Source organism: Eleutherodactylus coqui, chromosome 9 (genome assembly GCF_035609145.1).
Source record: "Eleutherodactylus coqui strain aEleCoq1 chromosome 9, aEleCoq1.hap1, whole genome shotgun sequence".
Taxonomy (NCBI): domain Eukaryota; kingdom Metazoa; phylum Chordata; class Amphibia; order Anura; family Eleutherodactylidae; genus Eleutherodactylus; species Eleutherodactylus coqui.
In genome coordinates, this window is record NC_089845.1 from 6,733,198 (window position 1) to 6,755,118 (window position 21,921).

A 21,921-nucleotide genomic window follows, 5' to 3' on the forward strand; every position below is an offset into this window, starting at 1 on the left:
TCACTTTCCCAATCTCTCTGGATTCACTGTTCCCAGCACAAGCTCTGCAGCTACTTCAGACCTCAACTCCGCTTCTCTCAGGCTTCCTGGTTGGTGTTCGGTAGGAGGCTTCAGACCTACCTTGTGGTCACTCTCTGAAGGGCTCTTTGTGCATACACACTCACTCACATGGTGCCAAACGCCATCTCTTATAGATGTGTCACAACCTGATTTACCACATTATACCTCAACGCTCAACACCAAGTCAATGTAGGATTCATAGCACAATGGTTCCCTCTGACTGACAGCTACTTCTCCTTCACGCGGGCAGCCAGTAGATCCCATTCCTGGTACCAACCACACTGGCAGGACATGGCGATACCAGTTCCAAGATGACATGGGATACCAGTTCCCTTAACACAGAATGCGCAGTTACGTCTTGTGCGTTTGGGGTTTGTATAGAGGGGGATCAGGATCCGATCCCACTCCATACAATGCGGGTGTTGGCTGTTGGCTAGCATGAACACTGACTGCCGCTGTTAATCCTTTAAATATGGCTGTCAGTTCTGACAGCAGCATTTAGATCCCCAATCAAAGTTCTGGGGCCCAGAACACCCCTGCGATGTGATCACTGGGTGCCGTTCAGTTCTGAAGGCCCTCAGTGCTGCCAAGGCTGATTGCCTATTAAGCCAAGCTTGGTAGAATGCCTGTATAGTGTAATATTATGTTATTACATTATATTGCATGTGCGATCAAATGATTACAAGTTTAGGTCCCCCGTGGGGACTAGAGGAAAATTTAGAAATGTGTCAAACTTTTATTACTAGAAAAAAATGAGTCACAGTATCAATGGTAGAAGGCAGCACTTCTTACAGCAGTGGAATAAAAAGATACGACCTTCATTCAATCCATGGTCAAACAGAATGCCTCAGCATTCCGAAAAAAAGTAAAAGTAAAAGTTTAAAAAAAAACACCTTTTCCTGTGTTGTTATAATAAAAAACCAAACCTCTGGTATCACCGTGTCCGTAAAAGCCTGATCTACCAAAGGAGCTGATGATTGGATCAGGAAAAAAACGCAATGGCAGAATTGTGCTTTTTTGGTTACCAAGAAAAAATGCTACCAATAGAGACTACAGGGCGTCCCGCAAAAAACAAGTACTGACACAGCTATATTGATTGAAAATAAAGGCGCTCTGGTGGTCTTGTCGTCATCGCACCGATCCGCAGAATTCATTTAACTTGTTCGTTTTGATGCAGTGTGTGCAGCATGAAAGGAAAACCCGCTCAAAAATGGCAGAATTACTTTTTGTTTTTTCCATTTTCTGCCACTTAGAAATTTTTCAAAGGTTTTCACTACATTATATGGAACATTACATAGTACCTAGGAGAATACAAGTCGTCCTGCGAAAGGCGAGCCCTCATACCGCCCGGGGAAGAAATAAAGCGGGGATGATTTTTTTTGAGAGTGGGGAGGAAAAAAAGAAAATGAAAAGCGAGGTTTTGGTTAAGGGGTTAATGTGTTGGTTAAAGAGGTTGTCCCGTGCCGAAACGTTTTTTTTTTTTTTTTCAACCCCCCCCCCCCCGTTCGGCGCGAGACAACCCCGATGCAGGGGTTAAAAAAGAGCACCGGACAGCGCTTACCTGAATCCCCGCGCTCCGGTGACTTCTTACTTACCCGGTGAAGATGGCCGCCGGCATCTTCTCCCTCGGTGGACCGCAGGGCTTCTGTGCGGTCCATTGCCGATTCCAGCCTCCTGATTGGCTGGAATCGGCACGTGACGGGGCGGAGCTACACAGAGCTACACGGAGCCCCATTCACAAAAGCAGAAGACCCGGACTGCGCAAGCGCGTCTAATTTGGCCATTAGACGGCAACCATGGAGACGAGGACGCTAGCAACGGAGCAGGTAAGTGAAAAACTTTTGATAACTTCTGTATGGCTCATATTTAATGCATGATGTATATTACAAAGTGCATTAATATGGCCATACAGAAGTGTATAGACCCACTTGCTGCCGCGGGACAACCCCTTTAAGGGGTTAATGTGTGAGGTGTTGGTTAAGGGGTTGATGTGTGAGGTGTTGGTTAAGGGGTTAATGTGTGAGGTGTTGGTTAAGGGGTTAATGTGTGAGGTGTTGGTTAAGGGGTTAATGTGTGCGGTGTTGGTTAAGGGGTTTATGTGTGAGGTGTTGGTTAAGGGGTTAATGTGTGAGGTGTTGGTTAAGGGGTTAATGTGTGCGGTGTTGGTTAAGGGGTAATGTGTGAGGTGTTGGTTAAGGGGTTAATGTGTGAGGTGTTGGTTAAGGGGTTAATGTGTGAGGTGTTGGTTAAGGGGTTAATGTGTGAGGTGTTGGTTAAGGGGTTAATGTGTGAGGTGTTGGTTAAGGGGTTAATGTGTGAGGTGTTGGTTAAGGGGTTAATGTGTGCGGTGTTGGTTAAGGGGTTAATGTGGGCGGTGTTGGTTAAGGGGTTAATGTGTGCGGTGTTGGTTAAGGGGTTAATGTGTGAGGTGTTGGTTAAGGGGTTAATGTGTGAGGTGTTGGTTAAGGGGTTAATGTGTGCGGTGTTGGTTAAGGGGTTAATGTGTGAGGTGTTGGTTAAGGGGTTAATGTGTGCGGTGTTGGTTAAGGGGTTAATGTGTGAGGTGTTGGTTAAGGGGTTAATGTGTGAGGTGTTGGTTAAGGGGTTAATGTGTGAGGTGTTGGTTAAGGGGTTAATGTGTGAGGTGTTGGTTAAGGGGTTAATGTGTGCGGTGTTGGTTAAGGGGTTAATGTGTGAGGTGTTGGTTAAGGGGTTAATGTGTGAGGTGTTGGTTAAGGGGTTAATGTGTGAGGTGTTGGTTAAGGGGTTAATGTGTGAGGTGTTGGTTAAGGGGTTAATGTGTGAGGTGTTGGTTAAGGGGTTAATGTGTGAGGTGTTGGTTAAGGGGTTAATGTGGGAGGTGTTGTTAAGGGGTTAATGTGTGAGGTGTTGGTTAAGGGGTTAATGTGTTAGGTGTCGGTTAAGGGGTTAATGTGTGCGGTGTCGGTTAAGGGGTTAATGTGTGAGGTGTCGGTTAAGGGGTTAATGTGTGAGGTGTCGGTTAAGGGGTTAATGTGTGAGGTGTCGGTTAAGGGGTTAATGTGTGCGGTGTTGGTTAAGGGGTTAATGTGTGAGGTGTTGGTTAAGGGGTTAATGTGTGCGGTGTTGGTTAAGGGGTTAATGTGGGAGGTGTTGGTTAAGGGGTTAATGTGTGAGGTGTCGGTTAAGGGGTTAATGTGTGAGGTGTTGGTTAAGGGGTTAATGTGTGAGGTGTCGGTTAAGGGGTTAATGTGTGAGGTGTCGGTTAAGGGGTTAATGTGTGAGGTGTCGGTTAAGGGGTTAATGTGTGAGGTGTTAAGGGGTTAATGTGTGAGGTGTCGGTTAAGGGGTTAATGTGTGAGGTGTTAAGGGGTTAATGTGTGAGGTGTTGGTTAAGGGGTTAATGTGTGAGGTGTTGGTTAAGGGGTTAATGTGTGAGGTGTCGGTTAAGGGGTTAATGTGTGAGGTGTCGGTTAAGGGGTTAATGTGTGAGGTGTCGGTTAAGGGGTTAATGTCTGAGGTGTCGGTTAAGGGGTTAATGTGTGAGGTGTCGGTTAAGGGGTTAATGTGTGAGGTGTCGGTTAAGGGGTTAATGTGTGAGGTGTCGGTTGAGGGGTTAATGTGTGCGGTGTCGGTTAAGGGGTTAATGTGTGCGGTGTTGGTTAAGGGGTTAATGTGTGCGGTGTCGGTTAAGGGGTTAATGTGTGAGGTGTCGGTTAAGGGGTTAATGTGTGAGGTGTCGGTTAAGGGGTTAATGTGTGAGGTGTCGGTTAAGGGGTAATGTCTGAGGTGTCGGTTAAGGGGTTAATGTGTGAGGTGTCGGTTAAGGGGTTAATGTGTGAGGTGTCGGTTAAGGGGTTAATGTGTGAGGTGTCGGTTGAGGGGTTAATGTGTGCGGTGTTGGTTAAGGGGTTAATGTGTGCGGCGTTGGTTAAGGGGTTAATGTGGGAGGTGTTGGTTAAGGGGTTAATGTGTGAGGTGTCGGTTAAGGGGTTAATGTGTGAGGTGTTGGTTAAGGGGTTAATGTGTGAGGTGTCGGTTAAGGGGTTAATGTGTGAGGTGTCGGTTAAGGGGTTAATGTGTGAGGTGTCGGTTAAGGGGTTAATGTGTGAGGTGTTAAGGGGTTAATGTGTGAGGTGTCGGTTAAGGGGTTAATGTGTGAGGTGTTAAGGGGTTAATGTGTGAGGTGTTGGTTAAGGGGTTAATGTGTGAGGTGTCGGTTAAGGGGTTAATGTGTGAGGTGTCGGTTAAGGGGTTAATGTGTGAGGTGTCGGTTAAGGGGTTAATGTGTGAGGTGTCGGTTAAGGGGTTAATGTCTGAGGTGTCGGTTAAGGGGTTAATGTGTGAGGTGTCGGTTAAGGGGTTAATGTGTGAGGTGTCGGTTAAGGGGTTAATGTGTGAGGTGTCGGTTGAGGGGTTAATGTGTGAGGTGTCGGTTAAGGGGTTATTGTGTGCGGTGTTGGTTAAGGGTTAATGTGTGCGGTGTTGGTTAAGGGGTTAATGTGTGCGGTGTTGGTTAAGGGGTTAATGTGTGCGGTGTCGGTTAAGGGGTTAATGTGTGAGGTGTTGGTTGAGGGGTTAATGTGTGAGGTGTCGGTTAAGGGGTTATTGTGTGCGGTGTTGGTTAAGGGTTAATGTGTGCGGTGTTGGTTAAGGGGTTAATGTGTGCGGTGTTGGTTAAGGGGTTAATGTGTGCGGTGTCGGTTAAGGGGTTAATGTGTGAGGTGTCGGTTGAGGGGTTATTGTGTGCGGTGTTGGTTAAGGGGTTATTGTGTGCGGTGTTGGTTAAGGTGTTATTGTGTGCGGTGTTGGTTAAGGGGTTATTGTGTGCGGTGTTGGTTAAGGGGTTAATGTGTGAGGTGTTGGTTAAGGGGTTAATGTGTGAGGTGTTGGTTAAGGGGTTATTGTGTGCGGTGTTGGTTAAGGGGTTATTGTGTGCGGTGTTGGTTAAGGGGTTATTGTGTGCGGTGTTGGTTAAGGGGTTAATGTGTGAGGTGTTGGTTAAGGGGTTAATGTGTGAGGTGTTGGTTAAGGGGTTAATGTGTGAGGTGTTGGTTGAGGGGTTAATGTGTGAGGTGTCGGTTGAGGGGTTAATGTGTGAGGTGTCGGTTAAGGGGTTAATGTGTGAGGTGTTGGTTAAGGGGTTAATGTGTGAGGTGTTGGTTAAGGGGTTAATGTGTGCGGTGTTGGTTAAGGGGTTAATGTGTGAGGTGTTGGTTAAGGGGTTAATGTGTGAGGTGTTGGTTAAGGGGTTAATGTGTGCGGTGTTGGTTAAGGGGTTAATGTGTGAGGTGTTGGTTAAGGGGTTAATGTGTGAGGTGTTGGTTAAGGGGTTAATGTGTGAGGTGTTGGTTAAGGGGTTAATGTGGGAGGTGTTGGTTAAGGGGTTAATGTGTGAGGTGTTGGTTAAGGGGTTAATGTGGGAGGTGTTGGTTAAGGGGTTAATGTGTGAGGTGTCGGTTAAGGGGTTAATGTGTGCGGTGTCGGTTAAGGGGTTAATGTGTGAGGTGTCGGTTAAGGGGTTAATGTGTGAGGTGTCGGTTAAGGGGTTAATGTGTGAGGTGTCGGTTAAGGGGTTAATGTGTGTGGTGTCGGTTAAGGGGTTAATGTGTGAGGTGTTGGTTAAGGGGTTAATGTGTGCGGTGTTGGTTAAGGGGTTAATGTGTGCGGTGTTGTTAAGGGGTTAATGTGTGAGGTGTCGGTTAAGGGGTTAATGTGTGAGGTGTCGGTTAAGGGGTTAATGTGTGAGGTGTCGGTTAAGGGGTTAATGTGTGAGGTGTCGGTTAAGGGGTTAATGTGTGAGGTGTCGGTTAAGGGGTTAATGTGTGAGGTGTCGGTTAAGGGGTTAATGTGTGAGGTGTCGGTTAAGGGGTTAATGTGTGAGGTGTCGGTTAAGGGGTTAATGTGTGAGGTGTCGGTTAAGGGGTTAATGTGTGAGGTGTCGGTTAAGGGGTTAATGTGTGAGGTGTCGGTTAAGGGGTTAATGTGTGAGGTGTCGGTTAAGGGGTTAATGTGTGAGGTGTCGGTTAAGGGGTTAATGTGTGAGGTGTCGGTTAAGGGGTTAATGTGTGAGGTGTCGGTTAAGGGGTTAATGTGTGAGGTGTCGGTTAAGGGGTTAATGTGTGAGGTGTCGGTTAAGGGGTTAATGTGTGAGGTGTCGGTTGAGGGGTTAATGTGTGCGGTGTCGGTTAAGGGGTTAATGTGTGAGGTGTTGGTTAAGGGGTTAATGTGTGAGGTGTCGGTTGAGGGGTTAATGTGTGAGGTGTTGGTTAAGGGGTTAATGTGTGAGGTGTCGGTTGAGGGGTTAATGTGTGAGGTGTCGGTTAAGGGGTTAATGTGTGAGGTGTCGGTTGAGGGGTTAATGTGTGAGGTGTCGGTTAAGGGGTTAATGTGTGAGGTGTCGGTTGAGGGGTTAATGTGTGAGGTGTCGGTTAAGGGGTTAATGTGTGAGGTGTCGGTTAAGGGGTTAATGTGTGCGGTGTCGGTTAAGGGGTTATTGTGTGCGGTGTTGGTTAAGGGGTTAATGTGTGAGGTGTTGGTTGAGGGGTTAATGTGTGAGGTGTCGGTTGAGGGGTTAATGTGTGAGGTGTTGGTTAAGGGGTTAATGTGTGAGGTGTTGGTTAAGGGGTTAATGTGTGAGGTGTTGGTTAAGGGGTTAATGTGTGCGGTGTTGGTTAAGGGGTTAATGTGTGAGGTGTTGGTTAAGGGGTTAATGTGTAAGGTGTTGGTTAAGGGGTTAATGTGTGCGGTGTTGGTTAATGTGTGAGGTGTCGGTTGAGGGGTTAATGTGTGCGGTGTTGGTTAAGGGGTTAATGTGTGCGGTGTTGGTTAAGGGGTTAATGTGTGAGGTGTTGGTTGAGGGGTTAATGTGTGAGGTGTTGGTTGAGGGGTTAATGTGTGAGGTGTTGGTTAAGGGGTTAATGTGTGAGGTGTCGGTTAAGGGGTTATTGTGTGCGGTGTTGGTTAAGGGGTTAATGTGTGAGGTGTTGGTTAAGGGGTTAATGTGTGCGGTGTTGGTTAAGGGGTTAATGTGTGCGGTGTTGGTTAAGGGGTTAATGTGTGAGGTGTTGGTTAAGGGGTTAATGTGTGAGGTGTTGGTTAAGGGGTTAATGTGTGAGGTGTTGGTTAAGGGGTTAATGTGTGAGGTGTTGGTTAAGGGGTTATTGTGTGCGGTGTTGGTTAAGGGGTTAATGTGTGCGGTGTTGGTTAAGGGGTTATTGTGTGCGGTGTTGGTTAAGGGGTTAATGTGTGAGGTGTTGGTTAAGGGGTTAATGTGTGAGGTGTTGGTTGAGGGGTTAATGTGTGAGGTGTTGGTTGAGGGGTTAATGTGTGAGGTGTCGGTTGAGGGGTTAATGTGTGAGGTGTTGGTTAAGGGGTTAATGTGTGAGGTGTTGGTTGAGGGGTTAATGTGTGAGGTGTTGGTTAAGGGGTTAATGAGTGAGGTGTTGGTTAAGGGGTTAATGTGTGCGGTGTTGGTTAAGGGGTTAATGTGTGCGGTGTTGGTTAAGGGGTTAATGTGTGCGGTGTCGGTTAAGGGGTTAATGTGTGAGGTGTTGGTTAAGGGGTTAATGTGGGAGGTGTCGGTTGAGGGGTTAATGTGTGAGGTGTTGGTTAAGGGGTTAATGTGTGAGGTGTCGGTTAAGGGGTTAATGTGTGCGGTGTTGGTTAAGGGGTTAATGTGTGAGGTGTTGGTTGAGGGGTTAATGTGGGAGGTGTTGGTTGAGGGGTTAATGTGTGCGGTGTTGGTTGAGGGGTTAATGTGTGCGGTGTTGGTTAAGGGGTTAATGTGTGCGGTGTTGGTTGAGGGGTTAATGTGTGCGGTGTTGGTTAAGGGGTTAATGTGTGACTGATGATGATGTGCCACATCTTCTTCTCCTGGTTCCGCTCTCTACTTGACTGTCGCATTCCTTCTGATATCCGTTGTGTTGATATCTGTCTGGCAGCGGATCCCCAGTCTTGTAATGAACTCCTCCTGGAATGGGAGCTTAGATGTGGATGGGATACGGCGGCGCTGCACGGCGCTCCGCGGGATGTGGCGCTCCGCGGGATGTGGCGCTCCGCGGGATGTGGCGCTCCGCGGGATGTGGCGCTCCGCGGGATGTGGCGCTGCACGGCGCTCCGCGGGATGTGGCGCTCCGCGGGATGTGGTGCTCCGCGGGATGTGGCGCTCCGCGGGATGTGGCGCTCCGCTGGATTCACTTACATTAGTTTACAATTTTGAAATTGCAAGCATAACATAATCCACGAGACGAGAAACTAAAAGGCATCTGTTGTTTGTAGATCCTACTGCAAGGCAAGAACCCCGGAGTAATGTGGGAGTATGCAGTCCCGAAGCAGGAGAATGAGAGGAGGGCGACTCCGAGGCACAACTTCACCTGGGCGATCATCCGCTCGCAGTGCTCGGCTTCATGCGGTGGAGGTACAGTCTGGCACTTGGACAATGTACTGTTTGCTGCGAATGTTCTCACTAGTCGTTAATCTCTAGTGAATCTGGCTAACGGCTGCATTCTCCCTCTAGATTCATCGTTAACGTATATTGGCTCTTTTTGTTTTCTGTTTTCAAACTCTAATATTCTAACGATCAGTAACATTTTCCACTTAGGGCTCGGTCACGCGGGTGCCGATCCGCCCATGTTTCTGGACGATAAGACGACCGCTCTGCAGGTGTGGACGACTCTCCGCACCGGCCGGAAGAAAGAACACCTGGCTGGCAATGGAGCCGGTCATGTGGAGATTCTTCCGCACGCGGTGCAGCCGTCTTATCGTCCAGAAACACGGGGGGATCGGCGCCCGTGTGACTGAGCCCTTAAAGAGGCCTTCTGAGTATTTAGTATTGATTACCTATCCTCAGGGTAGATTATCAAAAGCTGATTGGCAGGAGTGAGCCGCTCAGCATCCCAGCCGTTCAGCTGGTTCTCCTGCCAGCTGTCAGTGCTGTGGGGCCAAACGTCCGCATCGGTGCTCACGGCTGGAAGTGTAAAAGATGGTTTCACTCCCATTGAAATCAATTGGAGCAAATGCCCTCTTTTTGTGCTTCCAGTTCCTGATTGTGGTCCAAGTCATCTCACCACATGTCTGTATGCTTCGCCTCTGCTCCTTACTTCCCTCTTCCTCATAAACTTCAATAAGTTAGATGGTTCATCCCCATTCTACACTTCCCGTTCTGCCATCATGCTGTCTCCAGTAACAGAGATAACATCACTTGACAGTAGTCAGTGCACAGCAAGTTAGGAGGAAGGGAGACCCCTAGTGGCCAGCACTTTATAGGGATTTTCAGTACAACAAACAAACCAGCTTTCTTCTAAATCCATAAAATCCATTTAGCGGAGAGCGTGCTCACTGCACCGTCAAGCCTTGTGTAGCCTTAATCATAGAACATGGATGAATAGTGTGACAAACTGTAAAAAGCTTGATTAACCAGTCATACATGTAAACCTAGTCACATGACCTGCTGATGTGACAAATCTAAATGAATGAACTACTGATGCCACTTGGAACCATTACTAAGAGCATATGAAATGATATACCCACAGGGCAGTAGAGGCGCACAGTTTGTTTTCTTGGATAGGTTTTTCTTGTGTCTTAGTAAGTTGCCCTCTATTTAGTGGCTACTATACATTTAGCTCTCTGCAGGGACCAGATGGGGTAACCTCCTTCACTAGTTCATGATACATGCTGTATTTGTAAGTTCGTCTTTGTGACTCATCTGTATTCTATGAGCAAGGACCAAACAATGATTTACATGCATAATCTATGATGCAGCGGCCGCTTGCTACAAAATGGATTTATTTGTGTCGAATTCTGGAATCATAGACTGGTAGAGTTAGAAGGGACCTCCAGGGTCATCTGGTCCAACCTCCTGCTCAGTGCAGGATCACTAAATCATCCCAAGACAGATTTGTCCAGCCATTGTATGAACACTTCCATTGAAGGAGAATTCACCACCTCTCGTGGCAACCTGTTCCACTCATTGATCCCCCTCACTGTCTAATATCTAATCTGTGTCTCCTCCTTTTCAGTTTCATCCCATTGCTTCTAGTCTTTCCTTGTGAAGATGAGAATAGGGCTGATCCCTCTGCACTGTGACAGCCCTTCAGATATTTGTAGACGGCTATTAAGTCTCCTCTCAGCCTTCTCTTCTGCTAAACATTCCCAGATCCTTTAACTGTTCCCCATAGGACATGATTTGCAGACCACTCACAGTCTTGGTAACTCTTCTCTGAACTTGCTCCAGTTTGTCTATGTCTTTTGGGGTGCCCAGTACTGGACACAGTATTCCAGATGAGGTCTGACTAAGGAAGAGTAGAGGGGATAATGACCTCACGTGATATAGACTCTATGCTTCTCTTAATACATCCCAGACTTGTGTTTGCCTTTTTGGCTGCTGCATCACTCTGTTGACTCATGTTCAGTCTATGATCTAGTAGTATACCCAAGTCTTTTTCACATGTGCTGCTGCTTAGCCCAATTCCTCCCATTCTGTATGTGCTTTCTTCATTTTTCTTGCCCAGATGGAGGACTTTGCATTTCTCCTTGTTAAATAACATTCTGTTAGTCGCCACCCACTGTACAAGCTTGTCTAGATCTTTTTGAATACTCTCTCTCTTCCTCCGTGTCACCTATCCCTCCTAGCTTTGTGTCGTTTAGCAAATTTGATCAGTTTTCCATCAATTCCCTCCTCCAGATCATTTATAAAAAATGTTGAAGAACACTGGGTCTAGGACAGAGCCTTGTGGTCCCCCACTTGATACATTTTTCCACTTGGATGTGCAGCCATTTATGACCACTCTTTGAGTACAATCACTCAGCCAGTTGTGAATCCACCTAGCAGTTGCCTTGTCAATCCCATATGTGGTCTTTATTTCAATAAGCATGGTATGAGATACTTTGTCAAATGCTTTACTAAAGTCATGATATACTATATCCACCGCATGTCCCTGATCAACCCAGTCGGTGATTCTGTCATAGAAGGAAATTAGATTTGTCTGGCATGACTTGTCTGTTACAAATGCATGCTGGCTCTGGTTAATTACTCCATTCTCATCCAAGTTCTTGCATACATGCTGTTCAATAATTTGTTCAAAGCGCTTTCCCGGTATAGAAGTCAGGCTCACAGGTTCTTTTTCTCTGTAAAGTCTGATGTTACATCATATTATAATGTCTAGGGCTCTGTGCACACGGTATCTGAGCTCCAGGCTTGGTGTGTTTTAGGCTTCCATTAAAGGGAACTCGCCGCATGCTATTAGTAGGACAAACTAAGTTATGATGTTTATAGGACCGGGAATAAGGAGTCCGGGGATGTGCTTTTTATACTTACCTGGCCACCATTCCTGCGCTGTCACCGGTAGACATTGGCGCTCGTCAGTCAGTCAGTTTCACTCTTTTCTTTAGGCTGTCTATTTGCACTCACTGTTTTCTATGGGAATGCGCTCACACTGCCTGAAGAAAAGAGTCAAACTGGCTGACGTCCACCGGTGACAGCGCAGGAACCTCAGGTAAGTATAAGAAGGACATTCCCAGATTCCTCATTCTTAACTTAGTTTATCATGCTTAAGGGATGTGACCGATTCATTTTAACCCTATGGAAGCCTCTTTTTCTACTGTAAGGAAAGCACAGTAAGCTGCACCTTCCTATACAGCGGACCGCTGCAAAATACTAATTAACTCCAGTTAAAAAGAAAAGTGTACCCTGCGTGGTAATGGCAGACATTTGTCATGTTATGCCTATACACGGCATACATTGGAACTTCCATCAGAGATATAGGTTAGGAAATGCTTCCAACAAATAGCTCCACTGGAAGGCCTGGATGCCGTGTGAACGGTGCCTTATCATACCACATCTTAGTAAGTACTGAAATCTGTCCACAAACTGCTGTTGCGGGTGGAATAAAATCAATGAGAAATATGTTTGCCTTGCACAATATTTATACGGTTTTTGCGCTGAGTGACGGTAACTTCGCTCTTCTCTGACAGTTTTATATGCGCACCGATATTTTGGCAAAGGTAAACATCACGATTAAATATTTGGCAGAAAACATTTACAGATCAAAGCCCCGATTTACAGAGAGTTGAAGATTCTTCATAACTTCCTCCACGATGGTGTGCCCAGCCAAGAGTGTGGACCGTCAAGCTGTGAATGTTATAGGACGCCGCGCCATTTAGAGAGCCAATAAACAGATTTTACAACCTTCCTCCAAGTAAAATTGATTCTGCAAAACGTTTTTCATGAATGACTTGGAGTTGTAATATGTGAGTGCGATCTGACCGAAGTGATGGATTAATGTCTATGGTACTTCCTCTTCGCTGCTGCTGCAGTCGCCAAAATAAAGGCTTTATTGAATGGTCATTATGAACTCCTCAATTAAATGAGCTGATATTTTGATAGTTTTATGCTTTCTCAAGCTACATCTAATGGGAGAGGTGGACAGGCGTGAACGCAAAGATAAAGACTTCATGGTTTCAAAATGACACGTTGGCTCATGAGGAACGGTAGATCAGCAGGGATTTTAGTTGCATAGTGTATGCTAAACAGCAGACACTACTGGTAATGCCTACAGATGGACCATTGTCCTTCTAGTGATATGAAGGGAGGTCCAGGGGAGATGAGGCATTTACCTCTTACATGGGTCAATAATGGAGAATGTTATGGAAATATCCATCTAGATTCTGTCAGTCCGTAAAGGAAGAAGAGCACCTTAGATTAAGATGAAGGCAATTACTTGTAAAATGCGTGATATTGTTCTACTAATTGGCATGTAATAACTATGTCATCTGCTGAAGTGCTCTAAACCAATCAGAAGTGCCATACAGCATCATGAATAGCAGGAGGTTATAGTAAGTTTATCAACATGTTCCGTAACTGCATTGGTTAGTTATCAAGAGAGGAGCGATGCTACTCGTGTCATTAATGCCGTCCCCTTAAAGGAGTTTTAATTATCAGCTATAAGAGGCTTCAATAAATATAGCAGCAGTTTAGTTTTAAGAGGTTTGTCCAAATTAGCAGTCGTCTTTCTGAGATTCCAGTAGTTAAGGCAACAACATTGAACACAATAAGGCCAGATCTACACAACCTTTGCAGCAGTTTTTAGTTTCCAAAGTCTGCATTTAATTAAAGGGCTTCTCATCTTCACTCATTTTTTTAAAACTCTGTGGAACCTCAAAAATGCCGATAAAAGGTTAATAAAATCTTTTCTTATTGTTAGGAAATCGCTTGCATGGAAAGGGTTAATAATCATCAACAACTGCAAAGCTATGCTGCTTTAAAGGGAATCTGTCACCTACTTTTAGCCCTATGAGCTAAGCTTTCATCACCCCTGGTCAGCGATGAAGTCACTTCTCAGTGCATTGATCGGTGCTGCTAAGTAGTCCGCCTGTTCTAATTTTATAATGGCTGGTCTTTTTAGCAGCGCCGTTCAATGCACTGAGCGGTGGCTTCCAGCTCTGACACCGGGGTGGTAAGTATAACACTTACATCCCCGGACTCAGCGGGTCACCCAGTGTCCCATAGAGAGACCCCGGACACTTGGCACACACTGGGGAGCTGGGAGGGTATAGTGCTGTCTTGTCACGGCGGCACTTACCATGCTCCATCCTGCAGAGACACATGCCGCCAAGGCCAGAGTAGCACTGAGCCAAACCCCGGACACCCCTAGGATAGGGATGCCCAATAAACTGAAGAACAGGGAAACGCTTGTCACGCGTGATGCCACCATTCCTGCATGTGCCGGTAGGACCCTCGGCGGATAAGAAATGCAGCCACAAACAGTTCTTTAGTACTACGGGTCTCTGGGAACAGTCAGAGCCCAGTACAAACTTTACTTGAATAAGGAGTAACACAATACAAGTCAGTTCAATCAAAGACTTCACAGTGCAGGTAAATGAACAGACTTCATAGATTATTAAATTGTAGTACCTCCACACGGCTCTTCTAGACTTAAAGACACGTGTGTGAACAGCAATTAATGTCTCCTAGTACCTCCACCCAGCCTTAGGGATGCATGGTTGGGACAATAAAGGGTGTACCCCTACGCGGTGATCCAGACTTCAGACGGCCACATAGGAAAATAATTAACCGGATAGTACCTCTGCACTGGGCCTTGTAGAGACTAGTTAGACTCACTGACGCTCTCTCTCTCTCTTTCTTGGGGCTCACTCCATTAACATCCAGTCTCATGCAGAACGGGAAATATCTCCTCCTCTTCCATGCTTCAGCACATTTACCTGGACCTCGTGTACCACCAAACTTCTGAAGGCATGCACTCTCCTTCCCGCTCTCAATCACTCACATTTATAACCTCCTCTCATAACACTTTACATGACAGACTTGATACATTGACATGCGGGCTTTGGATTGTTGCAGACATTAACCTCTCAAGCGCTGCAGCTGTGCAATACACACACTGGAAATGACAAGACATCTTTGCACAGTGCATCAACATAAGACATACATGTATGACATTTATGGAGGGGACCAGGATGATGTACTAGATCACTACATCAGTCCATAAACTCAGCTCACAGGGCTACAAGTAGGTGACAGAGACTCTTAAAGCCCAACTCACATGTTTACAGGCCTACTATCTGAAACAGTCAAGTGGTCTATCATGAAACTGCTGGAGATGGGGAGGGGTGACTGAAAGTAAAGCTCTTCAGCCAAGAACTAATAAATGAAGGTGTCGGCTCCCATTTATGATATGCAGTTCTATCTGAGGGAGGATGTCATCATGGAGTTCCATGTTCGATCTTCGTGGCACTGCAGCCATAGAGTTAGTCCCATTACTATGGGAATGTATACCAATGCTTCTCCGTGCGGTTGGGAGCTGGTCTTTCCCCGACACAATGTCTGCTTTGTCTTTTCTTATACATTTAGTCATTACATGTTGAGCCTCCTGCTGGACGGAAAAGTCTGGTCAGACTTGGGACTTAGCATTTTGCTAGCCAGAAAGGTCCAGGAGTAAAAACAAAGAGCAGCATTTAGTTTTATTGAGTGATGGATGACAGTAGAATCTGCAGAGGAAACTGGATGACGAAGTTCGTGCAACTAATTACAACTATTGTCAGTTCCCCGTTACTATTGTACCAGCCTCATCTATCACATAACCGACAGCCGGCCCCATTGACAGGGGTGTAAAGTCTACTGAAGAGGGGCGTAGTTTACTGGATTCTTCCTCAGTGAAAATTAGAATGGCAAATGGAAGTTTAATTGTTTAACCCTTTCATGAACGAAGGGTGTTTTGTACTTTAATGCCCAAAGCAAAATTTCACTTTTTCTAACACTGGATGTTTTTTTTAATAATACAATTACTGCTTAATTAATGACCTTTGTGCATGCATAATCTACATAGAACAGAGCGTTACCCCACCCAAACCATACAATTCATTAGAACTATGTTTAAGCAAATCATTATCTCCCCCTGCACACAACAAAAAACTACCGCTTCTCCCCCAAATCCCATCAGCTGTTCCACGATACATCAATACAACCAGCACTTGATATAAACTATCCATTATATAGATCGGACCATCTGCCCCAAATTTCCTCAAACTTAGTCACACCGCCTCTTCCCGTTTACAAAGATATAATCTCTCCTATTTTTTGGACAAGATCTCCTTCTGTTGGGAGGGGGGGCAGCTGCTTCCGTGCCTGACCCAACTCTCTGAACTCCCAGAAGAGAACGCCCACTAAGCCCATCAACAATACCCAACATACAAGTTCTGGGACTCAGACTGATATCAACAAGGTAGATTTTTTAATTATGTCTCGTATCCAGTCCCAAAATTCACCCAATTCAGCGCTGTCGACCTCCGAAGATCACGTGGTGCAGGAAAATCTGAATCTTTTCAAAGTCCCATGTTCACACTCTCCCATAGACTTGCACAGGAGAGCGAACAGGACTCGAATAGAGGCAGGTTTTCATGCGCTGCGTGATCTGGGGAGGGCAACAGTGCTGGATCCAGGGATCGGGTGAGTATAAAACTACATCACCCAGCTCCATCACCTGCCCTAACAACACCGTAACGGTCTATAGTGCTGTGGGGATATGGCGGGGTCCCTTTAAGCTAAAAATGAATCCACTAATCATCCATCGCTGTATATGGCGATGCCGCGGGCGCCTCTGCACTAGGAATAAAGAATACCAGATTTATGTACAGCACTACATGCCTGGTGCGCCACTCGCTCCCGCAGTGTGGGGCTCGTCCACCCACAGGGTGCCGGCACTGTGTAAGAGGCTTGGATTGTCTTCTACAGCTCCTGGTCGGACCGACAACCTTCCTAGCCAGAAGAGTGTTATAGGTCTTTCATTAATAACACAGGAACGAGGGGCTTCGTAAATATGATGTTTGGCCCCAACGTTGTATTTTTCAGTGTATTTAGGACACAATAAGTCAACCCCTGAGTATAATGTGTTCCTCTGCTGTAGTCACCACACTTATTCCCACACTGCCTCTCTTGAGTCCCTGCACAGTACCCTATAAGTGACCAACCACTGGAATCCGTAAGCACAGCATAACCTACCTGACAGGTTCCCTTTAAACGTTCCAAGCTGCGGATTTTACTTATAAATATGAATAATGGCCAAAGAAAAAATGTAGGTTGTTTTCTTGCAGGTTACATGAACACCAGAGAGGCGTGCTACAAAGACCTGCAGATTCAGGTCAACACTTCGTTTTGTAATGCAAAGCATCGGCCTATCACACAACGGGTTCCTTGCAACTTACAAGATTGTTCTCCAAGGTAAGTTAGAAATCTGCACATACAATAGAATGAATGAATGAATGAATGAATGAATGAACATCGTGATCATGTAACGTGCAGACGAATGAAGATCGATTAGCTAGCAGGTGCCCATGGGTCCCATCGATAAGAGAATGAGGCCGCTTGACTCCCCATATATCTGTCCATCCTGCTGACTAGCGCCCAATGTAAGGTGCAGGGCTTATAGTGAACCGCTTCTATACAGTACTCAGTATACAGCACTGCAGCAAGCATGTCAACTTGGCATAAACTGAACAGAATTCATGTCTCAGTCACTATTATCTATATGGTAGTTCCAGGGAATATGCTAGCAGTTTGGAACTTGGATTCAACAATGTCACGATGGGTGTGCTGAGGATGGGGCCGTTCAAGCAATGACCTTGTTAGGTCTGTTTTGGATGTGCTGGACCAGCAACTGCAGACATGCACAATACTTGCTGACAGTGCGGCGCCCAAAACAAACTGACAGATAATAAATGGGAAGTCTTTCCCTAAATACTTAACGAACGAGGGAAAGGGCCCTGCCTAACACGGCAGACTGATCGCATCGATAGATGCAGGCCTGCTCTCGTTCCTGGGACCTAAGTAGCCCTACTTAGCCAAACTGATAAAGAACAAAACAAAACACAGCACTTAACTTCAGTAGAATAAGCCGAAGCACACAGTAAGGAACCGTGGACACCACGCTGACCACGGGAGCCACTCACTGCCAGCTCAGACAACAAGCAAATGACAATTCACAGCACCTCAGCTTCCTATCCATCCCAGATAATCATCCACAGATGTGAGCACATTGTGTCACACGTAGTAAGCTAGAAGGTGCAGAATCATGTCTAAAACCCACACCGGACTCGGTCAACCCGGCAGCGATCCCAGCACTGCTGCAACAGACCTGCTGCTGCTAACAGTCACCTAATATCTATTGTTCAGTGTGTACAAGATTAGCGCCATCTCCATTTGCTAATAAAACTGCTTTTATCCATCTTGAATATCTTGAAGATCCGTTTTTTGTAAAATCTTCTCATGCTTTCTAACGTCTACTAAAAGCACATAAACCTCCGTGTGCACACAGAGGCCATACGCTCTACACGGGTGTACACACACACAATATCTGTTTAACTTAACAGGCATTCAACTCGCCCAGCCTGCCTGCAGCTCTGGTCCGACGGCAGCATAGAGTCTGTGACTGCTCATCGCTGCCCCTCAGGGTCTACATGCACTGTCCTGCATGCAAGGAGAAGTCAGCGGTCATAGACTCAGCAGCGGATGTCACTGCTGCCAGAACAGAGCCACTTGGGTCACTATATGAATCACTATTACTACTGGTGCCACAATGGGGTTCACTATTACTACTGGGGCCATTATGCAGGGGGGGGGGGTCACTGTTACTACTGGAGACCCTATGGGTGTCACTATTACTGCTGGGGCCACTCGGGAGGGTCACTATTACTAATGGTGCCACTGTGGGGGTCACTATTACTACTGGTGCCAATGTGAAAGTCACCATTACTACTGGGACCACTGTGCGGAACACTATTAATACTAGGGCCACTATGGGGTAGGGGAGCACAATTACTACCGAGACCACTATTGGGTGGGGGGTCACTGTTACTCTACAGTCTTACAATTACAATTGGCCCTTTGAAGGCAACCAGAATGCTGATGTGGCATCAGTGAAAATGCGTTTGACACCCCTGATGCCGACTGCAGGTGGTTGTAAGAGTAACAGCAGATTCTGTGTTATTACTCTGTATAATATAAGTGCATACGATGACAGGATGAGGAGTGCCCTGCGGGTATGTGGGGACATATATGCCCCATATTAAACCTTCATCACGACCATCTTTAGGTCTGACGAGTACCAATTCCTCCCTCTCGTACATCAGCCATTACACACAGTGACATCTGTAATGTGTCTTTTTGTCATTCCCATATCTTTCCATAGCGGTGAGACGTCAGCTGGTCAGAACGCACACCTTCCATCACCGTGATCTACATGTTAGCCTCCCATTCCAAGGAGCTCTTCTTACTGTCAATCCCCTTTAATTACATCTCTGAGCGCACAAAGATGATATTTCACAAATTGAAAAATAATCCTGACGTGGGAATATAGGGGAATATTTTACTAAAAAATGCCAAACTGCTGCGATCCGAGAGCGGGGTCCGCTCCGTGGAGGTGATTTATAATGGGACATCTGCTGGTCAGCGCAGTATTACTGGGCACAGGGGGCTAGTCAGGCAGAAGACAGCCAGTATTTATGCTCACGGGGTTGCACGGCGTATTTTACAAGCCACTCGGGACAAATATATTTGCCATTTTTAAGTAAATCCAACTGATGTCATAATCCTTCAACGGCACAGAAAGAAATATCCGACATGCATCGAGTCAGGCCGGAGAGAAATGGATTCGGGCCGCTGCCTGACTCGCCTGCTGTCGCTCCCTCTGCAGCATTCATCGCTGGAGTTATGTTTTGTCCATTGAACAGCTTTCTTATGTAGAGCTGGATGACAAGTCCTTCTAAAGCTGGTACAGCCCTACAAAAATCACCTTTAAACAAGTCGCACCAATGGTCTGGCCGATAGGCTAAGGCGCCCAACAAACTCCATCCTTTGTTCTTGGGACATAAACTGGGCAAAGTTAGGATTTCTCCGGTTGTTCCATTCTGTGTCATATGTAAGATGATGAATCTATCTGTCCCGATGTGTAGCGGGCTGGGAGTCCAGCAAGTGAGGCCACAGCCTTACAATCATAGTCTGATTTAACTAAGTCAGGCTGCTTTCATATCTGCAGCAGGAAAGGAAAGTCCCTGCAGCCAAACTGGTCCGTCTTATGTCAGAACCGAGCGGCGCTGAGCAAACTCCAGTGACTGTAAGTGGGGTTGTTCAGTTTCCACTTAAGATACAGGCTCAGCTCCAGGCCCCAATATATACAAGGTCCAGGGTAGAGGATACAGAAACAGCTGCAGGTCTCGGGGTTCTAAACTGCCGCTATGACAGGTCCAGTCTGAACATAAGTGTCAACCCCCGAGGTCCCGGCCGGGACTGCAGTCCAACAGCTAAACAATCAGGATAATGGGAGGCTGTGGGTCTAAATCAGTGTCAAACTCCTGTCCGGCGGGCCGAATATCATTTCTTCTCTTCCACCTGTGCACGGTACGATTGCCCCCAGAGTCATGGACAGAGGATATTGCTGTAGTATAGACTCTATAATATAGTAACAACCTCTGTTCACAAGTCGTTCAGTCGCTCACATTCGCTGGTACAACAGCAAAACCATCGCTGTTCACCCACAACGGTGAGCGAATGAGCAAAGAATTATTGTTATACCTGCATGAAATAAGCAGCAAATGAGAAGCGCATGAATCCTCGTTCGTCATCCAATTACACTGAAGGTTATCCTTCACATTCGCACGATCCAACCATTTTTTGAACCATCATCATTCCGTGTAAAAGGCCTTTACTTGTCAAGTATATCACCCATTAAAATCAATGGCAGCTGCCCCTGCAGTTACAAGCGCTGGCCTCTCCATACCGCTGGGTGTAGTGGGGCTGACAGTGGGCAGCTGACCGGCCCCAGCGGCGCACGCCAGTCGATCAATAGCGTCCCCCTGATTTTTATTAGCTTCACTTATAAATCCAGAAAGACATTGAAGTAAGTACAGCCAAGTGTCTGATCATTGAGCGCCTTATGTCCCCTCTGACATGGCATACTTATTACTAATCATTGTGCGCACACCATTTTTTAAAACATCCAGATCACGGTGGTGTTACTTCTAATACCGCAGGCGACAGTAGATGCATCTGTTTCCCGGCCTCCAGCCGGTTGCATCTGTTTCCCGGCCTCCATCCGGTTGCATATGTGCCGGCCTCCAGCCGGTGTCCGGGCCTAGAACCAGCCAAAAAGGTCTGAGAGATACAACCGATATCTGTCAGAAAGCCTTTCCTCACTAATTTAAGAGTAGAGTTATTGTTGTGCTCCGGTTGTGTTCAGTACGTTCCAGAACACCTTCAGAGAGTCCATAAATTGGATTATAGGAGATATCCCAGTAACTCCACGTTGTCCGTGTGTGGATTATTGTAGACTCTAATCCCTTCTATTGGTTACTGTATAGAAGACTTCATGTCCTGCATGTGTAAAACTGATAGCTTACTGCAGTATCAAGTAATTCATGTTATTAGTCTGTTTCTTCCAAACAGGAAGTGTTGCAGCAGACAATAAAAACTTCTCCAAAAGGAGAAGGGGTCGCCCGCTGTGGGGAAAACATTTTCAAACACCCTATTAGAAAATGATGAGTTAGTAGATGGGGTCCTCAATTTGAGGGTGCATTCACATGGGCGAGCACGATATTGGTCCGTAGATTCTGCATGTGAGCCTCGATTATAACACGCATAGCATCTCTATACTTGGACTTTTCACATACATGAAAAAGAATCGCAAATGTGTCCAAGAGTTTTCAATAGTAAAAATCCCATCGCACCCACATGGCTTCTTGTTAAAGATCCCATAGGAAATAATGAGCTGCTCCATATGCGGAATCGCCCAACAATAGGACATGCGGCGGTTTTTCATGTCATTTTCAAGTCATTCTTGTAAATAAACACATTGAAATGGTAATTGATGTTAACAAGTACAAGTTCTGTCCGTATTGCTATCGATGGAACTCGTGGGTGAACACCCTTAGGCCTCCTTCCCACGAACGGATTTACACCGCGTAAATTCGCGGCAAAAATCCGCTGCGTTGCCCCCTGCTATTAGGTTCTATTGAACCTAATAGCACAATGCTTACGGTGCGGAATTCCACCGCGGAATTTCGCACCGTGAAATCTCCCGTCCTCACCCGCAGCATGTTCTAATTGCCGCGGGTGTACACGCTGACGGCTTCCATTGCAGTCAATGGAAGCCGTCCGTTCATGCTATCTCCCGCTGAAACCAGCGGAAGATAGCGTGAAAAAACGCTTCCCCGCCTACCGTCGCGCGTCATGTGACGCGGTGGGCATGTCACATGACGCGACGGTGGTGGGCGGGGAAGCGTCTTCACGCTATCTTCCGCTGGTAAGTATGGGGTCTCTGGGGGGCGCCGTGACGGGCTTCACTGCAGAATATTACGTGGCGGAGCCCGTCACGC

General features: G+C 46.4%; 1 protein-coding gene across 1 annotated transcript in view; it reads left to right on the forward strand.

The window, feature by feature from the left end:
• ADAMTS16 (ADAM metallopeptidase with thrombospondin type 1 motif 16) overlaps positions 1-21,921 on the forward strand; it is a 298,537-nt gene that overhangs the window by 223,160 nt on the left and 53,456 nt on the right. The window contains exons 17-18 of the mRNA XM_066579089.1: positions 8,320-8,458; positions 16,648-16,774. Coding sequence (XP_066435186.1) covers positions 8,320-8,458; positions 16,648-16,774 — 266 coding nt within the window. The remainder of the gene's footprint in view (positions 1-8,319; positions 8,459-16,647; positions 16,775-21,921) is intronic.